Genomic DNA, 22,399 nt, shown 5'->3' with positions numbered 1-22,399 from the left:
TCTAAACAGGATACATGATCAGGTTTCAAAGAAACAAAAGAAAAAAATGACTTCATAGAGTCAATGGTTCCCAGTCCACTTCCCCAGAAACTGGCTCTGGAACCATTTAATATGACACTGCGGCCTACCTATAGTAATACACCACTGACAGTACCCACCTTCAACACAGCATTTGCCAGCACGTGGGACAATGAAAAAAATGGATGCAAGTCTAGACAGCAAGGGACAAGGGCCCATGGCTGGCTCTTGGCTGAACCACTAGGTCTCAGGGTGAAGAAACACCCAACCAAGCCCAATTATTCATTTTACATCTGAAAATGAAATCAAGAGGCATGAGACTGATTGGAAAGGCATGCTTGTTTTACAGAGTATCATGGGGGCCTGCGCCATGGCTCACTAGGCTAATCCTCCACCTTGTAGTGCCGGCACCCCAGGTTCTAGTTCCGGTTGGGGTGCTGGATTCTGTCCCGGTTGCTCCTCTTCCAGTCCAGCTCTCTGCTGTGGCCCGGGAAAGCAGTGGAGGGTGGCCCAGGTCCTTGGGCCCTGCACCCGCATGGAAGACCAGGAGGAAGCACCTGGCTCCTGCCTTCGGGCCAGCGCAGCGCCGGCCGTGGCGGCCATTTGGGGAGTGAACCAACAGAAGGAAGACCTTTCTCTCTGTCTTTCTCTCTCTCTCACTGTCTATAACTCTACCTGTCAAAATAAAAAATAAATTAAAAAAAAATAAAGAGAGTATCATGAAAATACCCATGTTTCAGACTATGGTGATCCAGAAAGTCACACATCTTGGTCACATTCGTGTTTAATCTTAAGTCATTGCTCTGTGTAATAATTTTTCTCTTTTTAGACGCCACCAGCACGGAGACGGCTCATATCACAGAAATTGTCAAGTGATATCTACAAAGGCCACTCCCATCAGAGGAGCATGCCTTGGTACCTGCATGCTCCCCTGCTCGGTTTGCCACAGGAGATTCGGTAGGATGGAGGGTGTTCCGTCACCCTGATTAAAGCCAGCAATTCTTGATGATGCCCACGCTTACTCTCAATTACCCTCAGGGCAGAACACTGCTTGACAGACTTCCACTCTGGAGACTAAGCCTCAGAGTCTTTTACTTCCTTCCCTAACCAGAAAACCAAAGAACAAACAAGCAGACTTTACAAAGTCCTACCCTCTGAACCCAGTGTTGAAGCAAAGATTATCATGATCATTTAGCAACACTTTGAAAACACCTGATTCAGCTTTCAATACTGAAGTTACATCTCACAACTGAATGAGTGGTCAGACAGCCAAAAGCCACGGTAATGACTGTGGCATGGTTAATCTTGAGAACTGGAGCTTGGCTTAGTACCACAAATTTCTTTGAAAATTCCAGTGCAGGCACCAGCCAGGAAGCCCAGCTTTGTGAAGGCTCCTGGTGCACGTGCCCTCCCTGCTGCCAAGATGCCCGAGAGGATCAGCTCTGCCGAAGGGGCAGCAAAGGAGGAGCCCAGGAGGAGGAAGCTGCCCGGGGGAAGCCGCAGGGAAGGATAAGTCATCAGACAAAAATGCAAACAAACAGGAGGAGAGGAGCAAAGGGAAAATAGGCCAAGGTGGCTCCCCAGGAAGCTAAAGATTAGCCTGCAGAAAACAGAGACAGTCAAAATGACGAGAGGCCAGTCTGATGAAGCACAGGAGAAAGAAGTCTCCTTTCCTGTACAATCCAGAGGACTATTTTTATCAGCTATTTCGTAAATGCAAGTTTTTAGTAGCTCTAAAACACTTTTAAGAAGGAGGGAAGCCTACCTCGTCCCAATTTTTTAAGTGTAAACGATTTTTTTAAAAAGAGGTGAAATCATTTACTGGTTTATTTTTTGGCACAACCAGAAAATAGTGGGATATTGAATTATGGGAGGGAGGCTTTGACTCTCTTGGGTGTTAACGCTAACATCCCATAAGGGCTAGTGGTTTTTATATTCTACAATACAACGCATACCAAATGACAATTTGGAGTCTCAATTGTGCATTTAATCTGTCTTGAATGTTTTCAGTTACTTCTCCTGTGTTGTTTAGTAGAACTGTTTCCTACAGAAAACCTCTCCTTGTTGCTGTGTGGGAACCATGTGTGCTCTGTAACACCTTTGGTTGTGGGAGTCCAGTTTTCATAATGATTTTGTTCATGTACTGTGAAAGACTGAAAATTTGGGTATGTTGTGTATGTGATATTAAATTGTGACTGCGTGGGATTTACGTAACAGCAACCTTTGAAGATACTGGTACTTGATAGCCTCTTAAGGAAGAGCTGCCTCCAAATTTGAAGCTGGAAAGTCACTGGAATAACTTTTAAAAAAATAAAAGAATGACAATTCATGGCTTCTTAGATTTTCAGTACTCATATTAAGAATTGTGCACAAACTGAAATGTCTGTGTACTGATTCTCAACATCAATAAAATCTCAATTATGGGGAAAAAAGCCGACTGCAGAACCCTGGGATCCTGGACATTCACAGATTCAGGATCAGAGAGGGCCACAGTGTTTCATCTCAGGATGCACTACAACTGCCACACTAACTGAAACCTTGGCCAACTCCAACTCTTCCCATGTCACTGAAGCCTTGGAAGGCTAGAAAGCTCGCTCACTCTCTCTCTCTTTTTATTTTTTTTAAGATTTTAGTTATTTGCAAGTCAGAGTTAAAGAGAGAGAGAGAGAGAGAGAGAGAGAGAGAGAGAGAGAGAGAGAGAAAGAGGGAGGGAGATATCTTCCATCTACTGGTCACTCTCCATATAGCTGTCATGGCCAGTGCTTAGCCAGGCTAAAGCCAGGAGCCTAGAACTCCATCCAGGTCTCCCAAGTAGGTACAGGGGCTCAAGCACTTGGGCCATCTTCCGCTGCTTTCCCAGACTATTAGCAGGGAGCTGGATCAAACTCTAATCGGTGCCCATATGGGATGCCAGTGTCACAGGTGGCGGTTTCACCTGCTACGTCACAACTCCAGGCCCTAAAAAGCTCTCTTCAAGAAAAGAGAATCACTGCTTCTAGACTAAAAAGCAACTCTTAAAAGCATGACTCTGAAGCAATGACTCTTCATGAACTGATTAAGGTTTGTGGTTTCCCCCCTATGACTTGACTCATTCTCATTCCAGTCTTCAAGGAAGGGGAGAATATAGGCATGATAGTTTTATAAGAGCTCAATTGCAATCTCTCTTCTCTTTCTGCCTGTCAAATGAAATGAAGATAAATAAATAAATTTTAAATGAAAATAAGAAAGGAGTGGGTGTTTGGTTGAATGGTTAAGACGTGGCTTAAGTTGCTCATATCCCATATCAGAGTGTGAAGTTCCAGTCCTAGCTCCACTCTGAAGTCCAGCTTCCTGCTAATGCACACCGTGGGAGGCAGCAGGTGATGGCCCAAGTACTTGGGTCCCTCTTACCCAGAGGGGAGACCTGGGTGGAATTCCAGGCTCCTGGCTTTGGCCTGGTACAACCCCAGCTACTGCAGACAATTAGGGAATGGATGGAAGTTCTCTCTTCTGTATGTCTGTCTCTGCCTTTCAAATGAAATGAAAATAAATAAATACTGCAAGTGAGATCCCAGTAGAAAAGAACGGGCCATCAAAGGAGGAGGTAACTTTCTCTGAAGGGAGGAGAGAACTTCCACTTTGACTATGACCCTGTCTGAATAAGATGGAAGTCAGCGAACTCAAGAGGCTTCCATAGCCTTGGAAACTCATGACTAGAGCCTAGAGATATTTCTGACACCATAAATAAGAGTGTCAAATTGTTAAGTCAACAACAGGAGTCACTGTGTACTTACTCCTCCTGTGGGATCTCTGTCCTTAATGCGTTGTCTAATGTGAATTAATGCTATAACTAGTACTCAAACAGTATTTTACACTTTATGTTCTGTGTGGGTGCAAACTGATGAAATCTTTACTTAATATATACTAAATTGATCTTCTGTGTATAAAGATAATTGAAAATGAATCTTGATGTGAATGGAATGGGAGAGGGAGCGGGAGATGGGAGGGGTGCGGGTGGGAGGGAAGTTATGGGAGGGAAGTTATGGGGGGGAAAAGCCATTGTAATCCATAAACTGTACTATGGGAAATTATATTTACTAAATACAAGTTTAAAAAAAAAAGAAAATAAATAAATAAAAATTTAAAACAGCTCAACTGCAGTTTTGCCATTTTGGATACTCATGAGGATAAAAAGCAGTATTCCAAATATATTTATTGAGGAAATGAAATTACCATATCCTAAAAGAGCTTTCACTCAATAGTTTATACAAATTATATTATCTATTCAAATAGATACAAATTATTATACTTTGACACAGTTTATAAACATTTGTTAATAAATGATCCTTTCTCTCCCTGATTATAATGCTAGCTTAACATCTATTCATTAAACAACAACAACAACAAAAAGATGGCTTTATTAGCTTCATAGTGAGACAGTTCAGTGAAATGAAGCCTTAAGTATATAATAATAATAATATATAAAGCAGTACAATTGCAACTTCCAGTTAATTATAGGCTTCAATCCTGTGCTAACTGAATTACACCAGAATTCCTGAGACATAGCATCTGTATACAGTTCTTACATAAATATGCAGAACGTTGGAAAAGCATGGTATTTTCAATTTGAGGACACTATTTCCAGATATAACATTTAGGACAGGTTCCAATGAAACAAACATATAAATCACATCCATTACAAATACTAAGAATAATTATTTAATATTTTAGGAAAAAACTACTTACAAGAGACAATATACTTACAAGAGATAGCAGCAAACAGAACAGGTCACCAACATGGTGATGATAACTCTAAAAAAGAAAAAAACAAACCACACACATGTCAGATAACTAGCACACTATGCAGGCACTGTAGAATGGTTTCAGTCCCCTCTGGAGTTATCAAACTGGCATGGACTGTGCACCAAGAAAGTGACTCTGAATTTTTTCAGACATTCAGTAAACTGCCATGTGTTCAGGGTACACTTGGTAGAAACCTAACTATGCAATGAAACATTTCTATTTAAAAGACTATGGATTTCAGGAACCAGTGCTGTGGTGTAGCAGGTCAAGCCACAGCCTGCAGTGCCGGCATCCCATATGGGCACTGGTTCTAGTCCTGGCTGCTCCATTTCCAATCCAATTCTCTGCTATGGCCTGGGAAAGCAGTAGAGGATGACCCAAGTCCTTGGGCCCTTGCACCCACGTGGGAGACCTGGAAGAAGCTCCTGGCTCCTGGCTTCAGATCAGCGCAGCTCCAGCCGTTGCGGCCAGCTGGGGTGTAAACCAGCAGATGGAAGACTTCTCTCTGTGTTAACTCTGACTTTCAAGTAAATAAACAAATCTTTAAAAAAAAAAAAAAAAAAAGACCATGGATTGCATAGTGGGTAAAGCTGCTGCCTGCAGTGCTGGCATCCCATATGGGCACCGATTTGAGTCCTGGCTGCTCCTCTTCCAATCCAGCTCGCAGCTGAAGATGGCTGAAATCCTTGGGCCCCTGAACCCATGTAGGAGACCTGGAAGAAGTGCCTGCTCTTGGTTTGTGCCTGGCCTAATCTTTACCACTGCAGCGGAACCAGCGGATCGAAGACCTTTCTTTCTCTCTCTCTCTCTCTCTCTCTCTCTACCTCTGCCTCTACTTCTCCTTAACTCTTTCAATATATAAATAAATTTTTTAAAAAGATTTCCGGCCGGCGCCGCGGCTCACTAGGCTAATCCTCCGCCTAGCGGCGCCGGCACACTGGGTTCTAGTCCCGGTCGGGGCGCCGGATTCTGTCCCGGTTGCCCCTCTTCCAGGCCAGCTCTCTGCTGTGGCCCGGGAGCGCAGTGGAGGATGGCCCAGGTGCTTGGGCCCTGCACCCCATGGGAGACAAGGAAAAGCACCTGGCTCCTGGCTCCTGCCATCGGATCAGCGCGGTGCGCCGGCCGCGGCGGCCATTGGAGGGTGAACCAACGGCAAAGGAAGACCTTTCTCTCTGTCTCTCTCTCTCTCTCACTGTCCACTCTGCCTGTCAAAAAAAAAAAAAAAAGATTTCCATCCGCTGGTTCACTCCCTAAGTGACCACAACAGCCAGAGCTGGGCTGATCCAAAGCCAGGAGCCAGAAGCTTTTTCCAGGTCTCCCCCATGAATACAGGGGCCCAAGGACTTGGGCCAACTTCTACTGCTTTCCCAGGCCACAGCAGAGAGCTGGATCAGAAGAGGAACAGCTGGGACACAAACCGGTGCCTATATGGGATGTCAGCAGTGCAGGTGACAGCTTTACCTGCTATGCCACAGAACCAGCCCCATAAATAAATCTTTAAAAAAATTAAAAATAGAGACTGGTGCTGTGGCACAGTAGCTTAATCCTTCACCTGCAGTGCCAGCATCCCATATGGGCACCAGTTTGAGTATCAGCTGCTCCTCTTCTGATCCAGCTCTCTGCTATGGCCTGGGAAAGCAGTAGAAGATGGCCCAAGTGCTGGGGTCCCTGCACCTGAGTGGGAGGCCCAGGAGAAGCTTCTGGCTTCTGGCTTCAGATCGGTTCAGCTCTGGCTGTTGTGGCCATTTGGGGAGCAAAGCAGCAGCTGGAACATCTTTCTCTCTGTTTCTCTCTCTCACTATCTAACTCTACCTCTCAAATAAATAAATAAAATCTTTTAAAAAAGCAAAAATAAAGAAATTCTTAAAAAAAAAAAAAAAGACTATGAATTGATGACACAGCTTAAGTGCCCAACTCAAACTCATCTGAAACTGAACAGAAAAGGTTGCAATGACAATGAGGGTTTTATTTTTAGGTTTTTCTTTTCTTTCAAATTTATTTTTGTTTTATTTGAAAGGCAAAGTGGCCGGCGCAGTGGCTCACTAGGCTAATCCTCCGCCTTGCAGCGCTGGCACACCGGGTTCTAGTCCCGGTCGGGGCGCTGGATTCTGTCCCGGTTGCCCCTCTTCCAGGCCAGCTCTCTGCTGTGTCCAGGGAGTGCAGTGGAGGATGGCCCAAGTGCTTGGGCCCTGCACCCCATGGGAGACCAGGATAAGTACTTGGCTCCTGCCATCGGATTAGCGCGGTGCGCCGGCCGCTGCGCGCCGGCCGCGGCGGCCATTGGAGGGTGAACCAACGGCAAAGGAAGACCTTTTTCTCTGTCTCTCTCTCTCACTGTCCACTCTGCCTGTCAAAAAAAAATAAATAAATAAAAGAAAGAAAATAGAAAAAGAAAAAAAAAAGAAGAAAGGCAAAGTGACAGAGACAGACAGGGAAGGGGAAGGGGAAGGAGAGGGAGGGAGAGGGAAGGAGAGGGAGAGTGAGGGAGAGAGAAGGAGAGGGAGAGAAGGGGAGGGAGAGAGGCAGAGGGAGAGGCAGACACAGAGCATAGGGAGAGGGAGAGGGAGATCTTTAAGCTGCTGATTCACACCTCAAATGCCCACAATAGCTGGGGATGCACCAGGCCAAAGTCAGGAGCTTGGACCTCAATCCTGGTCTCCCATGTAGGCGGCAGGGACACAGTGACCTGAGCCCCATTACTTGCTGCCTTCCCAGGCATTAGCTGGGACTCGGACCCAAGCACTCTGATATGGATGTGAATGTCCCAAGCAGTGCCCTAACTACTGTGCAAACATCCACCCTCTAATGAGTAACTACCCTATCTGGTAGTATTCTTGGGAGTAACACCGCACTTCTACTAAACACATCACTTTCTAGCCCATCTCCACTCACATCTGGAAGAGTTCCCCCTGGATCTCTGAAAAGCTAGATTTCACCACTTCTAAAACTGAATTCACGGCAGTCTCTTCCCATCTCTCCAAAAGCTCCCTTTCTGCAACTCCTACTCCCCAGCAGCAGCGCTATTTCTACTCATCCAATCCACCTTCAAATCTATCATCTTTTGCTCCTGCCTCCTCTGCACCCTCACAGTCACCAAATGCTGCAGATTTGTCCTTTGAAGCATCTTCCCCCAACAAGGTGGTTTTTTTGTTTTTTTTTTTTTTTTTGCTTTCCACTGCTGGCAGATTCAAAACGTTTTTCTTTCTCTTTCATTCTACACAAAACTATTCAGATGAACCTTTCCACTGCATTCCTTTCATGACATCACTCTTCAACGTAAGACTTTTCTATTTTTTTAAAAGATTTATTTTATTTATTTGAAAGGCAGAGTTTACAGAGAGAGGTAGAGACAGAGAGAGAGTGGGGGGTGTGGTGGGGGAGAGATCTTCCATCTGCTGCTTTACTCCCCCAAATGGCCACAACAGCTGGAGATGGACCAAGAGGAAGCCTGGAGCCAGGAGCTTCTTCTGGGTCTCCTGCATGGGTGCAGGGGCCCAAGAATTTGGTCCATTTTCCACTGCTTTCCCAGGTGCATTATCAGGGAGCTGGGTTGGAAGTGGAGTAGCCGGGACTCGAACCAGTGCCCATATGGGATACCAACGCTGCAGGCCAAGGCTTTAACCCGCTGCACCACAGCACAGGCCCCCAACTTCAGACTTTACAAAGGCAACTTGTTACCCACAGGAAAGAGGAGCCTCCAAGCCCCAGGGAGTGAATAAGACCACCTTCTGGAACTTGGAAAGCAAATATTGGAACTCACATTATATAGGTCACCCTTTAGAAGTTGCTTAAGTTTTCCATAGCTAACATATTGGCATATTCATTCAACTGAGTATCCTGTATGTATCAAGCTCCAAGGCAAGAGCAGGAATAAAATGGATCAAATCCCACCAAAGTTTACATACTATTTGGGGAAACAGACAACAAACAAGATGAACAATAAACAAATAATAACTGTCTATCATCCATATGCCAGTAAGTGGTGATGGAGAATAAAGCAGGAGAGGAAGATAAGGTACACAGGGGTTGGAGGGTGCAGCAGAATCTTAATGAGGCCTTGCGGAGGAGGTGGCATTCAGTGCAGACCCTAAGCGGTCAAGGGTGCTTCCCGGGCAGTGGAGGAGGAAGCACGGAGACCTGAGATGAGAGGGCACCAGCATTCACGGAAAGAGGTCAGTGTGGCTGAAGCCGAGCAAGGGCAGCTGAGTAGTAGGAGGGGAGGAAAAAGGTGTCCGGTGGGACACCTGCTGTTACCCTATGTGAAAGGGAATTATGTGGATGGATTCAAGGAGGGGGCAAGATGGATTCAAATTCTAATAAGATCTCTCAGGTAGCTTGGAAAAGACTGGCAGAGCAAAGGGGAAAATCAGTTACATCAGTTCAGGGAGGAACTGGCATAACCCACAAGGGAAGGTTGGTAGCAGTGAAGGGAGTAAGGGTGGGTAAGAGTTTAGATATATTTTGAAGGCAGATTCTTTAAAATCATAATGTATACATTATACTTATATAAATAAATATGTATGAAAGTTTATGGTAAAAAAAAACATTGACAGTTGCATAATAAAAATGTTTGCCAGAATCAAAGCCAGCTCCTCCCTCGTTATGAATTCCCTCCCTAACTCGCTTCACCTCCCCCACCATCAACCCTTCAGTCCTGAAGGCAGGCACCCTCACTGTTCCCCAAAACTCAGCTTCCTTGTGAGTCTCAATTCCAAGCTTTTTGCTCATCTTCCGCTTTTACATGCACCAACCTAGCATCCCTTGCCACGGTCTTCTCTCTCCCCCAAGAGGTCAGCTCACAGAGCTGAAGCAGCCGAGGCACCTTGGTGTTACCTGGCTCATATGAAAGCTGCCTCGGAAAATAATCGGCTCCAAACATCTGTCTTCTTAGGAGGTGCATGCCCAAGAATTTATAGGGAATGTGTCACAATGACTGCAATTTATTTTCCAATGCCTCAGCAAAATTCTATACATACACACACACACACTCAAAAAGGAGACATGAATATGTTAACTGTTACTGAATCTAAGTGATGGTATACGGCACTCATTTGATAACTCTTTCCACTTTCCTGTATATCTGAAAATGTTGATAAAAAAACCTCAGTTCCCAGCACACTATCCTCTTCCCCACCCTCCACATCTACTGGTAAGGGAGCCAAGTTGAAAAAACTTGAAGCTTTCAAAGAATCTATGGTGGAGCCAGCTATGGTGTAGTGGGTAAAGCTGTCGCCTGCAGTCCCGGCATCCCAAAAGGGCGCCCATTAGAGTCCCGGCTGCCCCACCTCTGATCCTGCTCTCTGCTATGGCCTGGGAAAGCAGTAGAAGATGGCCTAATCCTTGTACCTCTGGACCCATGTGTGAGACCAGAAGAAGCTCCTGGCTCCTGGTTTCAGATCAGCACTGCTACTGGCCACTGTGGCCATTTGGGGAGTGAACCAGCAGATGGAAGATCTCGCTCGCTCTCTGCCTCTCTGTAACTCTGTGTTTCAAATAAATAAATACTTTAAAAAAATCTATGGTATCCTAAAGAAAAACAGGTAAGTCAAGAAAAACAGGAATGGTCAAGAAAGCTGACTCCAGGACACTCTTGACTTCACGCTGCTCACTTTCAGTTGCAGGGCAGACTGAAGAGCCAGGGGCTTGCTTTGGGCTATCCATGCAGTCAGAAGAGTTCACCCTTTTGCCCTGTTCTCCCTGCCTCACTAGGTCCTGACAACCTCCCAATCACCCAGTTTTCAGCTTTTTGCTGTGCAGTCTCTCAGTGACGAGGATATAACATAAAAGTATTCTTCATATGGCTGCCACGCGGGTCACCCACATAGCATACTGGAGTACAGGTCAAGTCCCAGCTGCTCCACTTCTGATCCAATTTCCTGATAATGCACCCGGGAGGCAGGGGGTGATGGCCCAAGTCCTTGGGTCCCTGCCATCCAAGTCGAAGACCTGGATGGAGCTCTTGCTCCTGGCTTGGCCTGGCACAGCTCTGGCTATTATAGCTATCTGGGAGTGAACCAGCGGATGGAAGCTCTGTGTGTGTGTCTTCCTCTCTCTATCACTCTGCCTTTCAAATAAACAAATAAATAAATCTATTTTTAAAAAAGCATTCTTTAGGGGCCAGCTCGTGGTTCAGTGGGTTAGGCCACTGCTTGTGACAGTGGCATCCCCTATCAGGGTGCTGATTTGAGTCCCAACTGCTCCACTTCCAATCCAGCTCCCTGCTGCTGCACATGCGGAGGCAGCAGAAGACAGCCCAAGTACTTGGGCCCCTGCTTCCCACATAGGAGACCTGGATGGAGTTCTGGGCTCCTGGCTTTGGCCTGGACCAGCCCCAGCCTTGCAGACACTTAGAGAATGAACCAGCAGATGAAGATGTCTAAGATCTCTCTCTCTCTTTCTAATAAATAAATAAACCTTAAAAACAGTATTGTCTATACCTCTTCTCATAGTTCCTTTACTTATCTCCTTCAAGATGTGTGGGGCCAGCATTGTGGTGTGGTAGGTTAGGCCTCTGTGACACCAGCATCCTCTGTGGGTGCTTGTTCGAGCCCTTGCTAATAGCCTGGGAAAGCAGTGGAGGATGGCCTAAGTGCTTGGGCCCCTGCACCCATGTGGGGGACCCAGAGGAAACTTCTGGCTCCTGGCTTCTGTCTGGCCCAGCTGCAGCCATTTGGGAGTGAACCAGTGGATGAAGGATCTGTGTGTGTGTGTGTGTGTGTGTGTGTGAAAAGCAGACTTCTGCTTTTCAAACAAAACATAAATCTTAAAAAAAAAAAGAAAAGAAAACAGTGTGTGAATTCCTCAAACCAGAAACGTTCTCTTGCATTTAAAATTCTCCACACTCCTTGCAGTGGTTCCGCTCCTTCATGTATTTCACAAGAGCGTAATCTGCTCTATTTTCAGGAGGTAAAGGGGAATTAGTCCTAATTCAGTGCTAATATTTCCATTTTACAACCAGGAAATGGGGACATGGAAAAGTTAAGTAAACTGTCCAAGGTCACAGGGATCATCTACCCTGCAGCAGTGTCCTGAAGTGTAATCCAGCAACTCCTGGGAGCACAGTTTCGAGGTCTGCTCCACCCTGCCAAGAGTGGGAAACCCGAGCATTGCTGCGGAGCCTGGGAACCGGGCCCAGGTAACATATCACTAGCAGGTCAGACACTGCGACCATTACATGCCGGCTAGAAACTGAGTACAGACACAGGGGGTTTCACTGCCCAGAAAACAGCAGCGCATCCGCTCCCCTGGATGGGGAGGGAGCAGTCTGTAAGAAAGCATATTAATAAATGCTTTTCTGGGTATGAAGGCCAGCCAGGCAGGCAGTGAAGTAATGAAAAACTCAACAAAGTTCTCTAACTCCAAAAGGAAAAACAAGTCTAATTACATATGGTTAATACAAAAGTTGTTAAATTTTAATAACCCCAGGATTCTGATACTCCCTACATCAACTACTATAGACTGGAGAGGTGACCTCACCTAACTGCAGCTATGGGGCAGAGGTGGGACCTAGCGCTGACAAATGACACAAATTTTTTGGCCATTTTTCCTTGTTGAAAAATGCATCATTTATTTGGGGGCTAAAAGAAGTAACAGGTATGAGGGAAGCACATTTCAGAGAGGAAAAAGAAGTTCAGGTCACACAATATAAAGGAAGTAATAAAACTTCTTTTCCATTAATAAAGGCAATAGAACTATCCACTTAGCAGACATTGGTGGTTCCCACACAGGCAAAAGTACTGTGCACGCAGGCACTAGGAATTTGTTTCCAGAGATAGTGTTTCTGACAAACTGTGACTTCAGTCCAAGTTCCAGCCCACATGATCTTGAGCAAAAGAAGGAACTGGAAAGCGTTCCAAAGTTTCCTCAAACAAGGTTCTAGTTTATAAAATGATAAAAAAAAATTCTTTTTCTACTTCCCAAACAAAGCTCTAACAAAGAAATCCCTAAAAAAATCCGTAAAAAAAAAAAAAAATACCCACCTTCCTTAGTCAATCATACTTAAGCACTGCACACTCGTGCCCAGGAGCTGGAGCGCCCTCCCGAAGGTATGACGCAGGGGTTTCTAAACAATACCTTCTGCTCCTGGGTAATTAACCTCGCCTTAGATCAGGCCCCAGCTACCTCCGGGCGCCCGCTGGGTGCTAGGCCTGGGCTCCGTGTCGTTGGACCAGCTTGTTCTGAACGCAACTACGACGGCACGGGGACCAGATTTATTTATTTTATCTTTTTTCTTTATAAAGTTGAGGCAAGCCAGGCCTCTTGTACGTGGGTGGCAGGCGGGGCTACAGGGGCCAGAGTCTATTCCGGGAGAACCCCAACTTCTCCCGGAGTCGGTATAAACTCAGTTTAGACTGCACCCTCCCCACAAGGAGCAGGATGAGGAAAAACTCCCCTCAAACTCGTTTCCAAGGAGAGCCTGCCGAAGGTCACCTCTTCAGGCTCGAGCCGGGGGATTCGGAAGTTGCTGCGATTACGAAGAGAGAGGACCCCACGGGGGTCGGGAGCCGCCTTGTGGACCGAGGGGCATCCCCGCAAGGTCCTCCGACAGGCGCAGGGGTCGCCCCCTCCCGCGCCCGCCGCTCGCCGCGCGTCCCCCCACGCTGGGCCTAGCGCACTTACCCCCGGTTGGGACCCTTGGGAATGAACCAGGGAACAAGGAAGCCGACGAAACCCCAAAACACGCTCATCACGATGAGAGGCACCGTGAGCCCGTGATACGCCATGGTCGCCGCCGGAGATGCCAACCCCTGCCCCGCCGCCTCACTTCGGTCCCACCCGGAAGTGTCAACCCCGGACCGCGTGACCAGCGCGCGCAAAGCCCCGCCTCCTCAACCCCACGTGACTCGCGCGCTGGACTCCGCCCCTCCAGGGTCAGAGACCGCCCAGGCCTCTCTGGCTCGCGGTAAGGCCCGGCCAAGGTTGCAGTTCCCGGAGGCGCCGCAACGTTTTCTGGTAAGAACGTAAACCCTTTTAGAAAAAGAGTGTAGTTATTTACAGCTTGATTTACTTAAATTTTTAAAAAATTTATTTTCATTTTTTAAAAAGATGTATTTATTTAAAAGGCAAAGTAACAGGGAGAGACAGAGAGGGGAAGAGACAGAGAGAGAGAGAGCTTCCATCCACTGGTTCACTCCCCAGATGGCCACAAGGGTCGGGTCTGGGCCAGGCTGAAGCCAGAGCCAGGTGCCAGGGTCTTGGATCGCCCAAGTGGGTGACAGGGACCCAGGTACTGGAAATATCACCTGATATTTCCCAGGGTGCACATTACCAGGAAGTCAGAATCGGAAGTGGAGCCAAGAGTAGAACCCAGGCACTCCTAAAGGGGATATGGGTGCCCTAACCACTGTTCACTACTTTTTTTTTTTTTTTTTTTTTTTTAAGATTTATTTTACTTATTTGAAAGAGTTACAGAGAGAGGTAGAGACAGAGAGAGGTCTTCCATCCACTGGTTCACTCTCCAAATGGCCGCATCAGCCGGAGCTGAGCTGATCCGAAGCCAGGAGCCAGGAGCTTCTTCTAGGTCTCCCACGCGGGTGCAGGGGCCCAAGGACTTGGGCCATCTTCTATTGCTTTCCCAAGCCATAGCAGAGAGCTGGATTGGAGGAGGAGCAGCCATGACTAGAACCGGCACCCATATGGGATGCCAGTACTGCAGGTCAGGGTGTTAACCCGCTGTGCCACAGCGCCGGTCCCTGTTCACTACTTCTAATGCAGCATATAGAGAACTTGACAATAATAAGTCAGGATTCCAATGAATTCCTATGTGCCAGATGTGGAGGTATCAGCTTTAAGTTGCACTCCTCACTACAGCCTATGAGTAGTATTAATTATTATCTCCAGTTTAAAGTTGAAGAAAGTATGAGGCTGGTGCTATGGCATAGCAGTAAAGCCGCTGCCTGCAGTGCCGGCATCCCATATGAGCTTGGGTTCAAGTCCCTGCTGCTCCACTTCTGATGCAGCTCTCTGCTATGGCCTGGGAAAGAGTAGAAGATGGCCCAAGTCCTTGGGCCCCTGCACCCACGTGGGAGACCTGGAAGAAGCTCCTGGCTCCTGGCTTCGGATCGGCCCAGCTCTGGCCGATGCGGCCATTTGGGGAGTGAACCAGTGGATGGAAGACCTCTCTCTCTGCCTCTGCCTCTCTGTAACTTTGCCTTTCAAATAAATTTATAAAATAAATAAATAAAGTTGAAGAAGGTGAGGCTCAGGGAGGAGATTAAGGATCTGGCCCAAAGTCACATAGTAACTGTCCCGGGCCAGGATTCAACCTCGAGTGCTGCAGTTTTTCAGGACCAGAGCCCTTAACCACTGCACTTTATATCGTGTGCACTGGGCAGCTGCTGGGGCAATAGAAGTCAGTGAGGGGCTTCCCGTATCAGAAACTCGGTTCAGGTCCACACTCTGCTTCTGATTCCAGCTTCCTGCTAATGTGCATCCCAGGAAGCAGCAAGTGAGGGCTCAAAGTGTTTGAGTCCCTGCCACCCACGTGGGAGGCTCAGAGTTCCAGGTCCCTAACTTCACCCTGTCCCAGCCCCAGCTGTTGCAGGCATTTGGAAACAGTGATGGGAGCTCATTCTCTGTTTCTTTCTTTAAAACAAAACAAACAAACAAACAAAAACACCACGAAAACAAACCTCCTAAGTCTGTTAGCCCTCAGGGAATTCACATCCTGGAGGTGCAAACTGGCCTCTCAGTGTAGGGTGAAGGAGGGTGGCTGATCCTGCACAGTGTGCACACCAGCCAATCCCCAGCCAGGCTTTGCAAGAGGAATAGGAAGCAGGCTGAGTACTGAAGAGAAGATCGATGTGGATTGGATAGTAGTTTGGCTGTCCTCAGAGGCCCTCATGTTAAAAGCTTGGTTCTCAAAATCTTCTGTTAATAGTTAATGGATTAATGTTAATAGTTTTTTTTAAAAGATTTATTTATTTATTTGAAAGGCAGAGTTACAGAGAGGCAGAGAGAGAGAGAGAAAGAGAGTCTTCCATCTGCTGGTTCACTGGGCCAATCTGAAGCCAGGAGCCAGGAGCTTCTTACAGGTGTCCCACGTGGGTGCAGGGGCCCAAGGACTTAGACCATCTTCTACAGCTTTCCCAGGCCATAGCAGAGAGCTGGATAGGAAGTGGAGCAGTCGGGACTCGAACCAGTGCCCATATGGGATGCCGTCACTGCTTTATCTGCCATGTCACAGTGCCAGCCCCTAACATTAATAGCTAATGGATGAGGGGTCGGCACTGTGGTATAGTGGGTAAAGCCATCACCTGCAGTGCCAGCATCCTGTGTAGGCGCCAGTTCAGGTCCCGGCTCTCTACTTAAGATCCAGCTCTCTGCTATGGCCTGGGAAGGCAGTGGAGGATGGCCCAAGTGCTTGGGCCCTGCACCTGCGTGGGAGACCAGGAAGAAGCTCCTGGCTCCTGGCTCCTGGCTCCTGGCTCCTGGCTCCTGGCTTCGGATCAGTGCAGCTCCAGCTGTTGTGGCCAATTGGAGAGTCAACCAGCGGAAGACCTCTCTCTCTGCCTCTCCTCTCTGTGTGTAACTCTTTTAAATAAATAAATAAAAATCTGGAAAAAAAAAAGAAATCAGACTGTCAAGGAGATACGTGGAGTCTCTTGTTTATTGCAGCACTGTTCACAATGTTCAGAATATGGGTGTAACCTAGATGTCTATGCAGATGAAGGGATAAATAATATGTGCTGTATAATATATACACAATGGAATATTATTGAGCCATTAACAATGAAGTTCTGATATGTGCAGCAACATGGATGGAACAGAGGATGTCATATGAAGTGAAATAAGCTGGACACTGAAAAACAAATAGTACACGTCCTGCTGCGTATGTGGAAGACTTCAAAAGCAGACTGAGAGCAGGGTAGTGGTCGCTAGATAGTGGGAGGTTGGATAAGGGGTACCAAACACAGTTAGCCAGGGGTACTAAGTCACAGTGGGCGACTCTAGTTCACAATAACCCGTTAGTCATTTTATGAAGAACCTGGAAGGGAGGAAATGACAAGGAAATAGAAATGCCTATTACCCTGATTTGAACAGTGTGTATGTATTGAAATATCACGCTGAACCCTAGAAATGCATACAATAGTGTTATATTGTATGTATGGCATATACCACAGTTGATTGACCCATTCATTCACTGAGGGACATTTGGGTGGCTCCCACCTTTTGGCTAGCCTGAATTCTTTCCCATTTTTAAAATAAATGCAAATGTTTTCTCTGAAGTTAACCTTTTGAGTAGCCTCTACCCTTTCCGTCACCTTCCAGGAAATCTCTTGAAGAAGCAGATGTCCCTGGCTCTTCAGACACTGGTTCTGTTAAATCTGTCTGTTTCATCCTCCATGGAATGAGAGGTATATTTGTGGGCCAGTATTGACCAACAGCTCCCTCTATCAGCCAATTGGCCAAAAACATTTTATCACAGGTGTCTAAGGAAAACTATGGGTGAGGTCCACCCATGGGGCCCACCCCATGTAAAAATGTTCTCTGCCCTCAAGGTGCTTAAAGTTGTTGAGAAATAAGTCACTCTGGCCAGTGTAACCCAAAGGCACCTGGGGAGTCCCTGAGACTCTCCCAGCAAGTCTGGGGAGCCCCTCCATTCCAGGTAGTTTAATAGAAATTGCAAGAGGCCCTTGTTTGGGACTAAGCACCAGCACAGACCATGCTAAAAATCAGATGGAGTCACACTGACATTGTATGCTGCTAAGCCCAAACTCAACAGTTTATCTGCATGGCCAGGAAATCAGGATGAGGGCCAGTGTTGTGCAGCAGGATAAGCCACGGTCCATGACCCAGGCATCCCATATCAGAGCACCAGCTCAAGTCCCAGCTGCTCCACTTCCCATCCAATTCCCTGCTAATGATCTGGGAAAGCAGCTGAGCCCCAGCCATCCACGTGGGAGACCCAGATAGAGTCCCTGCTAATGTGCCTGGGAAGGCAGTAGAAGATGGCACAGTGCTTAGGCCCCTCACCCACGTGGGAGACCTGGGTGCAGTTCCAGGCTGCTGGATTTAGCCAGGGTCAGTCTTGGCTGTTGAGGCTATGTGAGGAGTGAATCAGTAGATGGAGACCCTCTTTCTGTCTCTGCCTCTCTCTCTGTCTCTGGTTTAGTTATTTCTGATAGACTATTTTACTTCATTTGTGCGTATTTATATTGTAATTACAGTGTCCTAGCAATAAATCTACCTCATACAGCTGTTTAAATTTGGACTACCTGCATTCTCATGAGGACTTCTTCACAGATCAGACTTTCAATAAGCACTCAATTGCATATGCAGAGAGTATTTCTGGAATGATACAAGAAACTAGGAAGAGGGCCGGTGCCATGGCTCACTTGGCTTATCCTCCTCCTGCGGCGCAGGCACCCCAGGTTCTAGTCCCGGTTGCTCCTCTTCCAGTCCAGCTCTCTGCTGTGGCCCGGGAAGACAGTGGAGGATGGCCCAAGTGCTTGGGCCCTGCACCCGCATGGGAGACCAGAAAGAAGCACCTGGCTCCTGGCTTCGGATCATCGCAGTGCTGGCCGTGGTGACCATTAGGGGAGTGAACCAATGGAAGGAAGACCTTTCTCTCTATCTCTCTCTCTCTCACTGCCTAACTCTGCCTGTAAAAAAAAAAAAAAAAAGAAAGAAACTAGGAAGAATGACTGCTCTGAGGGGCACTGAGTAAGGGTCAAGGTGACAAGGAATGACTTGTCAGATTTATTTTATTTATTTACAAATCAGAATTACAGAAAGCGAGAAGAGAGAGAGAGAGATCTTCCATGTGCTGGTTCACTCCCCAAATCACTGCAAAGGCCTGGACTGGGACAGGACGAAAACAGGAGTCAGGAGCTTTCTCCAAGTCTCCCACGTGGGTGCAGCAGCCCAAGTGCCTGGGCCGTCCTCTACTGCTTTCCAAGGCTCATTAGCAGGGAGTTGGAATGGAGACTGAGCAGCCAGGACTTGAGCTCACACCCATATGGGATGCTGGCACTGCAGCCGGTGGATTAACCTGCTGTGCCACAGCACCAGCCCTCATGTATTGCTAAAAAAAAAAAAAAAAAAAAAAAACTAAGTAAAAAGGACAATGAACAAAGGTCTAAGTCACGTCAAATCTAGGTGTAGCAAACAGCAAAGGATGGTGGACTGGGTTTGTAGTTTGTTTTTTTTTTTTTAAAGATTTATTCACTTATTTGAAAGGCAGAGCCGCAGAGAGAGAGGTCTTCTATCCACTGGTTCACTCCCCAAATGGTGCAACAGCAGGAGCTGCCCTGACGCGAAGCCAGGAGCCAGGAGCCTCTTCCCAGTCTCCCATGTGGGCGCAGGGGCCCAAGGACCCGGGCCATCCTACACTGCTCTCCCAAGCCACAGCATAGAGCTGCATGGGACGTGGAGCAGCCGGGACTTGAACTGGCACCCACATGGGATGCCGGCACTGCAGGCAGCGGGCCCACCCTTGTGGAGTTCTGTCTGGTTCCACCAAGACTCAATGAGTTCCCTCCCCAGCTCACATGGAAAGCTTGTGGCTGAATATCTCATTTCTGAGTGGAATATGAAAGTGGACATTCAAAAGCAGTTGTCTGAAGTTAAAATTTTGGAGTCTTCCCAAAATAGCACAAAAGGACTCACTCAAGGGAATGGCCGTTTGCAGATGTGATGAAGAGGTCAGTGGACAACTGCCAGATGCAGGCACTCCAGGGAACACACTGAGCCCCGAGCCTGAACCCTGACAGGCAAGCCCGCCTATCTAGCGCCCTGAGGTCCCCTCTTCCTGCCGCAGCCGAAACACATCACTGCTGTCCTTCAGCCCTTCCCTCATTCAGACATTTGCTGAACTCTTGAGAAAAACTTGGCCCACAGCTCCCTTGAATGAACTCACTGCCAATCTCCTCTAAAAGAAACAGCTAAAATGTCCTGAGCACTATTATGCACAGTATCTCAAATAAGAAGTCTGACAACTCTGGTACTAGTCTTATCTCCCCAGAGAGGTGAAGCAAATTGTCCAGTGTCACACAGCTAAAAATGACAGAGCTGGGAATGGAACTACATTTGAGGGGCCGGCACCCTCTAGGGTAAAGCTGCCGCCTGCAGTGCCGGCATCCCATATGAATGCCGGTTGGAGCCCCGGATGCTCCACTTCTGATCCAGCTCTGCTCTGGCCTGGGAAAGCAGCAGCAGATGGCCCAAGTCCTTGGGCCTCTGCACCCACATGGGAGACCCGGAAGAAGCTCCTGGCTCCTGGCTTCAGATCAGCACAGCTCTGGCTGTTATGGCCATCTGGGGAGTGAACCAGCAGATGGAAGACCTCTCTCTCTGCCTCTCTGTAACTCTGCCTTTCAGTTATATAAATCTAAAACAAACTCCATTTGAGGCCAAGTTCCTTGCTCTTAATATGTTTTTTTTTTTTTTTTGGGGGGGGGGACTGGCAGAGTTAGACAGTGAGAGACAGAGAAAGGTCTTCCTTTTTCCATTGGTTCACCCCCCAAGTGGCTGCTATAGCTGGTGCGCTGTGCTGATCCAAAGCCAGGAGCCAGGTGCTTCTCCTGGTCTCCCATGTGGGTGCAGGGCCCAAGCACCTGGGCCATCCTCCACTGCACTCCTGGGCCACAGCAGAGAGCTGGACTGGAAGAGGGGCAACCGGGACAGAATCTGGCGCCCCAACCGGGACTAGAACCTGGGGTGCCAGTGCCGCAGGCAGAGGATTAGCAGTGATCCATGGCGCCGGCTAACATGTATTATTCATTTGGCTCGGCATAGGCAATCAAATATGATTTGGATGCCTGTGTTGGGGGGTACTACAGCTTGTAAAATGTTACTGTCACTTGTATGGAACTAGGTTGCTGAAAACAAGTATGTTTGATTCCACAATGATATCTAATGAGTGTAATGGCTGGTGCCTGGGGCTGATTAGATAGTATTGGAATATACAGTATGAGCTCTAAGTGGAAGATAGTGTGAAATCTTACTTTCATGCCACTTTTGGAGTCCTGAAACCCATGTCAGCTGAGAACAGACAAAAGTCAAATTCGAGGGGCTGGCATTGTGGCACAGCACATTAGGCCACTCCATATAATGCCGGCATCTTACATGAGCACCAGTTCAAGTCCTGGCTGCTCCAGCTCCCTGCTCATGTGTATGGAAAAGCCGTGGGGCAGCTTGAGCTTGGGCTCCTGCCATCCACGTGGGAGACCCACAGGGATTTCCAGGATCTTGGCTTGGCCTGGCAAAGCCCTGGCTGTGGTGGCCACCTGGGGAGTGAACCAATGGATGCAAGCTCTCTCTCTCTATATATATATATAAATCCATTTGTCACTCATCCTTTCAAATATATAAATTTTTAAAGTCAAATTAAACTACAACCTACAGAACCGACTGTCCATCCAGCTCAGCATACTAATAGCTTCATAGCTGCTGTGTGGCGGGCATCCACTCTGTTTCATACGCTTTACATACATCCTAATCCAGTGTTCCACACTCACTTGGTCATTTGAATCACACAAGGCCACATGGGGAATGCACAGGCACCACCTCTCTCTGCATCACAGGCTCTAGGCAAGAGTTGGGGACTTAACATTAGCAGGCAACCAAGGGACTCGTGAGGCCAAGCATGTCTAGTTTCTCACAGATAGGGAAGAGGATCATAAAAAGGCCCTCCTAAGGCAGGTGTTTGGCATAGCAGTTGGAATATCTGCATCTCATACTGGAGTGCCTGGGTTTGTGTCCTGGCTCAGCTCCCGATCCCAGCTTCCTGGTAATGTGCACCCTGGGAAGGCAGCAGACAACGGCTCAAGTCATTGGGTCTCTGCTACCCACAGGGGAGACCCAGGTTGAGTTCCTTTTTTTTTTTTTTTTAAGACTTATTTATGTATTTGAAAGTCAGTTACACAGAGAGAGGAGAGAGAGGTCTTCCATCTGCTGGTTCACTCCCCAGTTGGCTGCAACAGTCAGAGCTGCACCTATCCAAAGCCAGGAACCAGGAGCTTCTTCTGGATCTCCCACACGGGTGCAGGGGCCCAAGGACTTGGGCCATCTTCTACTGCTTTCCCAGGCCATAGCAGAGAGCTGGATCAGAAGTGGAACAGCCGGGTCTCGAACCAGCACCCATATGAGATGCTAGCACTTCAGGCCAGGGCGTTAACCTGCTTCGCCACAGCACTGGCCCCCAGGCTGAGTTCCTGACTCCTGTCTTTACCTGGGCTCAGCCGCAGCTCTGGTGGGTATTTGTGAGAAACATCTCTGTCTGCCTTTCAAATAAAATTTATAAACAGGTAATTTTTAAAAACATGACCTCCCAAGTGAACCAGTGGATGGAAGACCTCTCTCTGTGTAACTCTTTCAAATAAATAAATAAATCTTAAAAAAAAAAAAAAAAAAAAAAAAGACCTCCCAAGTATTTGAGTACACATCTGTGCCTCCAGGGCCAGAACACAATCATTCTGCATGCGCTTAACTCAAAACCAGACAGAGAATATGCTTCTTGAGTCTTCGGATTCCACTGATTTCTTTTGTGAAAACTCACCACCGCATTTTCTTAATCAGTCAAAATGGGAAATAACACACCAGAGAAGCCGTTACTGCAGTGCACTAGAAGGTTCTGTGTTACATTTGAATTCATACA

General features: G+C 47.4%; 1 protein-coding gene across 2 annotated transcripts in view; it reads right to left on the bottom strand.

Moving 5' to 3' along the window:
- ATP6V0E1 (ATPase H+ transporting V0 subunit e1) overlaps positions 1 to 13,694 on the bottom strand; it is a 39,656-nt gene extending 25,962 nt beyond the window's left edge. Inside the window, exons 1-2 of one of the 2 annotated variants that reach the window (XM_002710381.5) lie at positions 13,420 to 13,694; positions 4,762 to 4,809 (exon numbers count right to left, since the gene is read on the bottom strand). In XM_002710381.5, the coding sequence (XP_002710427.1) occupies positions 4,762 to 4,809; positions 13,420 to 13,523 (152 nt within the window). In that variant the 5' untranslated portion in view covers positions 13,524 to 13,694. The remainder of the gene's footprint in view (positions 1 to 4,761; positions 4,810 to 13,419) is intronic. The other variant, XM_070076421.1, reaches the window with a different exon arrangement.
- Positions 13,695 to 22,399: the final 8,705 nt, after the last annotated feature.

The sequence above is a fragment of the Oryctolagus cuniculus genome, chromosome 6, assembly GCF_964237555.1.
Source record: "Oryctolagus cuniculus chromosome 6, mOryCun1.1, whole genome shotgun sequence".
NCBI classification, from domain to species: Eukaryota; Metazoa; Chordata; class Mammalia; order Lagomorpha; family Leporidae; genus Oryctolagus; species Oryctolagus cuniculus.
The sequence above is the reverse complement of the archived record's forward strand: the minus strand, read 5'-3'. Positions and strand labels throughout refer to the sequence as shown.